Source organism: Montipora foliosa, chromosome 1 (genome assembly GCF_036669935.1).
Source record: "Montipora foliosa isolate CH-2021 chromosome 1, ASM3666993v2, whole genome shotgun sequence".
Taxonomy (NCBI): Eukaryota; Metazoa; Cnidaria; class Anthozoa; order Scleractinia; family Acroporidae; genus Montipora; species Montipora foliosa.
This window is the reverse complement of record NC_090869.1, coordinates 7,779,135-7,786,634: the sequence shown is the minus strand read 5'-3', so window position 1 is coordinate 7,786,634 and position 7,500 is coordinate 7,779,135. Positions and strand designations below refer to the sequence as shown.

The 7,500-nt window shown below is 40.4% G+C and overlaps 1 protein-coding gene and 1 pseudogene across 1 annotated transcript in view; one reads left to right on the top strand and one right to left on the bottom strand.

The window, feature by feature from the left end:
* The window catches only part of LOC137969824 (sialate O-acetylesterase-like), a 16,070-nt gene extending 11,444 nt beyond the window's left edge, over positions 1 to 4,626 (top strand). Inside the window, exons 4-7 of the mRNA XM_068816235.1 lie at positions 500 to 689; positions 2,615 to 2,861; positions 3,143 to 3,517; positions 3,822 to 4,626. Coding sequence (XP_068672336.1) covers positions 500 to 689; positions 2,615 to 2,861; positions 3,143 to 3,517; positions 3,822 to 4,094 — 1,085 coding nt within the window. The 3' untranslated portion in view covers positions 4,095 to 4,626. The remainder of the gene's footprint in view (positions 1 to 499; positions 690 to 2,614; positions 2,862 to 3,142; positions 3,518 to 3,821) is intronic.
* Positions 4,627 to 4,695: 69 nt separating this feature from the next.
* On the bottom strand, positions 4,696 to 6,681 carry LOC138009001 (extracellular calcium-sensing receptor-like; annotated as a pseudogene).
* Positions 6,682 to 7,500: the final 819 nt, after the last annotated feature.

Below are 7,500 nucleotides of genomic sequence, written 5' to 3'. Positions count from 1 at the left end.
ATTTGGTGCTGCCTCACTGTGGAGTGAAACACGAAATGCTTGGTTTTAAGAGGTAAAATAACCACAGGCGATAATACACTTTATTAAAAACTGGATCACTGGATAATGCAATTCGAGAGTTTTGATTGGCTAAGCCATCATGGGCTATGAGTCATTAAACCCTGATCTACAAACACGGCAAGCATATGCGTGATTTTTGGGCCTTTTTGTTTTTATTGTAGTCTAGTTTTTTATATTTTGGGGGCGTTTTTAATAAAACAATTATTCTACTCGCGCTTGTTGGATATGAGATGATTATTATGCTATCATCTCATATCCAACGCGCGCTCGTGGAATAATTGTTAATTAGTATCACCCGACTAGTGGACTAATGCAAATCCTGCTACGCTACTAGAGGACTATTAGTAATAGTCATCGAGTAGCAAAAAGCGCGACGAAGTAAAGGTTTTCTTTTTTTTATATAAACCTTCAAAACAGTTTCCTTTTTTCTATTGTGAAGAATCCGTTGATGGTGGTGCGTGGAAGTACTTTTCTGCCGTATGTTGGTTTTATGGTAAGAACATTTACGATCGTTACAAAAGTCCACTTGGCTTAATTGCAACAGACTGGGGCGGTACTCCAGTGGAAGCATGGTCCTCTCCTGATTCCCTACGGCAATGCAATATAACTGCAGAAAATGCACACGACAAGTAAGTTAAATATTTTTTAATAAACTTGCAGTAAGGAAATAAATGTGTTTTGAAGTGCGGGTTATAGACGAAATGTTGAAGACATCCTCGAACTTATCAGGACAATTTAAGCAATTATCTCATATGGAGCGTTTTCACTCACGTGATCAGTAACCCTTGTTTTTCCACCGAAACAAAAGAAAACGTTTGCATGATAATAGAGCTCAATTCCCGGAGGATTAGTTGGGTTCACCAACATGGCCGCCGTGACGTCACGTGAAAACACTCTTTAGTCACCTGAAAAGTTCAGGTGGCTTCAACGGAACTGCGATGCGGATGCAATGCTCTACCAACTAAGCTATAAAGCTGCACGGTTGGGAGCAGGTCAATTTTTGGGTTCATGTGTTCCCGTGAAAGACTAATGAAGAAAAGAAATGTGTATTTGAATTTCGAGTTATAGTGGATTATAACCCGCACTTCACTTCATGTTTATTTCCTTCCTTAGTCCTTCACGGGAACACATGAACCCAACAAATTGACCTGCTCATAGCTCAGTTGGTAGAGCATTGCAGAGCTCATGGGTTCGAATCCCGTTGAAGCCGCAATTGCTTAAATTGTCCTGAAAAGTGCGAGGATCACTTCAATCTTTCGTCTAAACTTGCAATATTTATACAATGCATTGAAAACCGGATTTTCCTGAAGGATTTATCGACGTGACATTAGAAGGAGTTTTGTTCTTCTCTGATGAAGACCGACTGCATAAAAATGAACTGAAGCTACTCCAAATCTCTAACTACTCAACCAAACTCTAGGGACATCAATAACAGTAAAGAAATGTACGACGTCTGGTGGACGAACAAAAGAATCTGATTATAGATCTTTTATTTTCGTCCGCCAGCATGGCGGCGATGACGTCACGTGAAAACCTCCTATACTGATCCTATACTCTTTGGTTCATCTCGTATAAAGACGGGCTCAGGACCAGTTATCCACCTCAATGCGTGTTGGAAAAAGCCCTAATAAGACAATTCGCTTAGACGTATAATCCATGTAGTGCCCATGTTTCAAACGAGACGAACTTAAGGACGGTGCCTACTATTGTTATTGCGCATACGTTCTGCGCAGCTCGAGATGCTCGGATTTCCTATCGGCGGTGCTTATTAATACAGGCATATTTTTGCGCGGTTCAAAACTATGCGGAAAAAGCAGAACTTGGCAAGTGCTCTTGGTATCCAAAAAGAAAATTGGGGGTAACCACGCATTTTTCAGAGATATTTAAGCTTCAATTTGGACAAGAACGCCATACATTGCTTGGTATTTCAAATCTTTTTACAAATATTGTTGGTTAATTATCTTCGAAAAATGCGTGGCTACCCCCAACTTTGTTTTTGGATTTCAATAACACTTGTTAAGATCTGTTTTTCCCGCATAGTCAGTAAACCGCGCAAAAATACCCTTGAATTAGTAGGCACCGTCCTTAACAGATGTTTAAGATAGCTAATCACACAATTTCGAGTGCAATTTGGAATAAATAAGCACGAGTAATTTTTTTCAAAGACGATCCAAATTGCACGAGAAAAATCAAGTAATAATATACGTGATAAAATTCGAGATGGTTAAACAGAAGAAACGTACGCGAATCACTCAATCAGGGAAAAGTTGTGCCATCCAGGGCTCACGTTTGATATCAAAACAAAAGATTTGATCGGCTTATTCAAATTCTATTGTTTCTAAACCAATGAAAGTTCATTTGTAATTGCTCGGTTACAACTTCGCAAAGATGTTACACGTTTTGCACTGCTTTTTTAGCCAATCAGAATTGATTTTTTTTTTTCGTGTAGAAAATCAAGTGTTTGCCCAAGTTCGTCTCAGACGAATTATGCCTCTTTCGTATAAAAATGAACAATGAAATCAGTAATTTTAAATAAATTTCTTGTCGCCTTCAGATTGTTGTCACGAAAGGTGACGCCCGTCGCTGGACCCCAAACGCATTCAGTGTTATACAATTCCATGGTTCACCCGTTTCTTAATATGACTATTTATGGTGCCATTTGGTATCAAGGCGAGGCGAACGCGGCAGCACCTTCCACGTACAATTGTACATTTCCAGCGATGATCGATGATTGGCGATCCAAATGGTATGATGGAACAAATAAGCTCACAAGTCCCATGTTTCCCTTCGGATTTGTACAGGTAGGTGGCTTAGGAAGCGACGGTTCATTTTTTTGCTAAATCTGAGCTTTAATATTTCAAGTAGATTCTAAAACGGTAAAGTTTGGAGCAAGAGAGAACGTGAAGCAACGGCGTTAATAGACTTTTACTTTCGAATGTTGATATAAAGAACACTGGGCGTTCAACATCAGTAACTTATTGTCTGTTGTTTCCGTTTCTGGTACAAGCAAAACTTAATATCGCCAGTCACTTGAGAAGCCCGCGATTTGTACTAAAGGTTTCCTATTTCTTTATTTATATAGCTTTCATCAGTTTATCAATCATCCAATGCAGATGATGGATTTCCTATCATACGCTGGGCTCAGACAGCCAATTATGGATATGTTCCAAACATCAGAGAGAAAAATGTCTTCATGGCCGTTGCCATGGACTTGGGGAATAAATCTTCTTCCTATGGAAGCATTCACCCGCCTGATAAACAGGATGTTGGCTATCGTTTAGCGCTAGCGGGACAAGCGATCGCGTATGGAGAAACGGACGTCTATTTTTCTGGTCCTCTTGTTTCAAATGTAATGATTTCAGTTAATAGTTCTGGTTCAACGTTTTGGGTTGCAGTTGTCGAATACCAAAGTGTGGGTAACCAAGGCATTGAATTACGCTCAACGCAGGGATTTCAGGTAATAAAAAATGTTTCATCTGCGTTACCTGAAGCCATCGCGCTTTGAGGAGTAAAGGAGATAAACAACTATCGGTGGCATAGCGCAAAAGCCAGGATGATATCTGGAGTGCGTTTTTTCCTCTCGCCATTTTCTCGGCGTCGCCTGGTTGCCTGTTAAAACTCTAGAACGGGATGGCTAGCTGTTGTTATTTCTATTTCGAGGTCTCATCCATCCTTACACTATTTTACAATACACTTGTATCGTTGAGATCGAAATGAATTAATGCGTGCTCTCTTTCAGTTTATTTTCTCTTTCCTTGCAGTTGTACTGCGTGTCGTCAGAGGATCCAGAGAAAGCAGAATTCACCGACGCTAAAATAATTTCAACAAAACTTGGTTTTGTTGTGAAGCTCCTTGGTACTTGCCCGCCAGACTACGTTGCAAAAGGATTGAGATATGCTTGGTCGGCAGCACCTTGTGAATTCAAGCAATGTGCTGTTTATAGCAAACAGAACGGTCTGCCAAGCCCTCCGTTCTTGTGGAATGCACCGGACGTCGAGCCTGTCAGACGATACATTGAATCAGTGGATGGGTGAGGAATTGTCTGGGTTATCATTACGGGAGCTACGTTTAGAAAAAAATCACCAAAGAAGAAAATGCATCGCTCTCCTTATGATTACATTTGTGATGCGAAAATCTAGGATACGTGTAAATGAGAAACAAGAAATCGAATGCTGGCACTTTAGTTAAATTTACAATAATACCGAGGACACTGAAGCTGCTGCGACTCTTAAACTCTATTTTTTGAACAACTGTTCGTTTTCTTTTTATGGACTGACAAAGTACATAAATATCCGCCAATAACTACGCGGGATCTGATCCCTTTATCAGGGAACCTCATCCTATTTCCTGCTCCGCTGCAGTGATTGCTTGACAGCGTCTAAACACATGAGATTTGAACTGAATGAACATCAATCAAGCAAAAAGGTAAAACTCTAAAAGACTTAAGATAACTAGTGGTGCTTCGAATTTTTTAAAGTTGATGTTTTAGTTAACTCATTCATATCTTTTGGACTGATCAATAAAGGTTTTTTTCAAGGCTGTACCCTCTGAAAATGTTTTGCAAGGAAATTGAGAACGAGTGGTAATTGAAAATCGACAATCCAGTCGCCCAAGGGTCTTTTCTGGGTTTACCGTTCAGTTCCTTTCATTCACTCTGGTTTCGAAAGATCCAGAGTAGTAATGGTTTTCCCAATGGCAACAGCGCGAAGCTTGAAAGGAATACTGCGACACTTGCAACCTGACGGATTCCAAGGTGTTTCTCTGGGGATGAAACACAAGAATGTAGATCTTTGGAAAGAAAAAGCAGCTCAAAAAGCCAAGTGAAGATACTAATGTGGTGGAACAAGACACAAGAGTCACGTACCAACCCTCAAAATTATACGCTACTGGGTAATACGCTAGGGATGACAGTACCATGCAATATAAGACGTTTCATTGAAGTTCTCTGGGATATTACGACCCTTAATTAAACACGTGATATGTGCACAAGAGAGCCATGGTAAGCGTGTAACCGCACACGGTGATAAACAAAGACATATCGTTGATAGTGAAGAAAGATTTGCATACAAGGAAGATGTACCCATCTGGACGAATTATTTTTTCACGCTTAGGTGGGTCAATGAATACCCACACCGTTACCAAAGCAAGTCCCACAAAATTCAATACAAAAACTGACAGAGTTTGCCTTTTTACGGATTTAAAGCACAGCATAAGCACCTGCGTTCCTTTATTAATCTGGAAAACACCAGTTATTCGCATTGTTTTCACAAACACGACAGTAATGCACAGGTTAAGTCCAGCATAGCGCCAGATACTTCTAACGCTGCAAACCAAATCGCTAGGTTCGATTAATTCAAGGCCGGTCAGTGCTAAGAGGGACACGATTCCAAACAGAAGGAGAAACGAGACTTCTCTACTCGATGCTTTAATGATCGGGATGTTATAGAACTTGATATATAATGCGCAAACTAGAAGCGTGAGCATAAATCCCATAAAGATGATGACTATGATACTAATCCCAGCGAGGTTAATGACGCATAATTGTTCACACTTTGTGCGAAGTTTGTTTGGTTTGGTCTCTGGTGCACACTTGTTACATCCATTTGCTTCGTTCTGGTTGCTAATGGTTCCCTGTAGGCATTTCTTACATTCCCAACAGCAAGGTTGTGTACGTGCTTTCATGGTGCTAGGTGGGCGCTCACTTGCACAGAAAGATGTTGTATTTCTAATAAGCCATGTAGCATCTTGTAGCGAGGGTCAAGAAACACTGCTTTTTCAGTTGTCAGCGCGTCGCTGAGTATCAAAGTCTTTTCTTCAAGCTTTTCTTCCATTGCCTCTTTCAAGAAAGCTCTTCCATAACCCCCAGAAATCCAAACAATGATTACACCAATGCTAACCTGCATTTTGATCCTGGAAACGATTTGCCTGATTTTGTCCTTGTATTCTAATCTTGGAATGAATTCGGGAAAAGCCACGCAGAAAGATTTTCTAACGTACTATTCATTCCCCAGCGCCATGATCCCATTTCGTCCAAAATAATCGTCCAGACCTACAGCCGCTACATATATCCATTTAAAACGTAATATGATGTCTGCCATGACTTTTGCCTGTCACCTGGCTGGTGGAACGGTTCTGAAAAATTCATCACTTGTAGCAGATGGACTTACGGCGGGAATTTCAGCGACTTGAAGCACCGCGCTCCCGGAAAAGCGCAGATATACGCTTATACTTCACATCCGTGATATTTCGATGTTGTGAAGAAGACATACACTCTGTATCGCTTCTTTTTGCGAAGACATGGATAATTTTCATGTCAAAAGTCAAACTCTCGCAGTAGTCTCTGATATCGTAACAAATGGTTAGGTTTGTCAAGAGATTGGGATCCTGGTTGATGCTATTTATGGCAAAAATCATGGCTTCTACTTGTCCTAGACCCATGGTATACAGTTTACCACAGTGCTTTTCGTCTCCAGCAAAGTGCAAGTTGAACAGACCACCCAAAATGACGTCGCCATCCTTATACGCCCTTGCGTCATGATTACACGATGCGACAGCGATAAGCAGCAACGTTAGGAAACTGAAACTTTCCTCAAATTGCCTCTTCCAAGTGGGCTGTCTCATTGTCTGATTGGCAAAAATATAAGTAACTTTTCTTGGTCGATGTTGCCTGGAAGAAAAAAGAGGAACAAAGAGGGTTTCAGTTTATGCAACTTGCAAAAGGGACTTGATTTTGTATTATTTCTTAGTGCAAATGACGTCGAAGGGTAACCGAATAACGTAGTCTGCTCCGGAGCGTCCCACGTTAGTATAAATAATCATACTTGGTTTATATTTAGCTACTAAAGGAACCAACACTGTTCATATCGACAATTTAAACACTTTGATGCCCAAAAGTTTAACACCGACATCTCTGTCCAACCGTGGGATGAGCCTGTCGGAATAGAAAACCCAAACAGAATAGTTAATGAACTAGAGTCTAATGGAAACAAAAATGACAATCCCGTTGAAATTGCTGAAACCCTTAATAAATTCTTCGCTGAAATCGGTCCCGAATTATCGAAAAAAATAGTGGACTAGGGGATGAAGTTCCCGGTGTTGTAGCTGTCCTCTGTGAGTATATGGGTGGGTGGATATAGCAGGTCCACATCAGCTAAATAGCTGCCAAAATTTCAACCTGCTCAAACAAATAAATAATAAATAAATAAATAAATAAATAAACGCAGACATTAGCTATGAAATGGTATCTCAGTGAAACCAGTGAAGAATTTACTTTTGAAATTATAACTCAATCACAAGTACCGCTGCACCTTACTAACCTCTGTAAGTCTAAGTCAGCAGGACTTGATTGTATTTCTGCTAGGCTTCTCAAACCAAAGCTAATCTCTGAATCCCTTACTGACTCGGATATTTAACCAGTCAATATTAACAGGAATCTTCCCT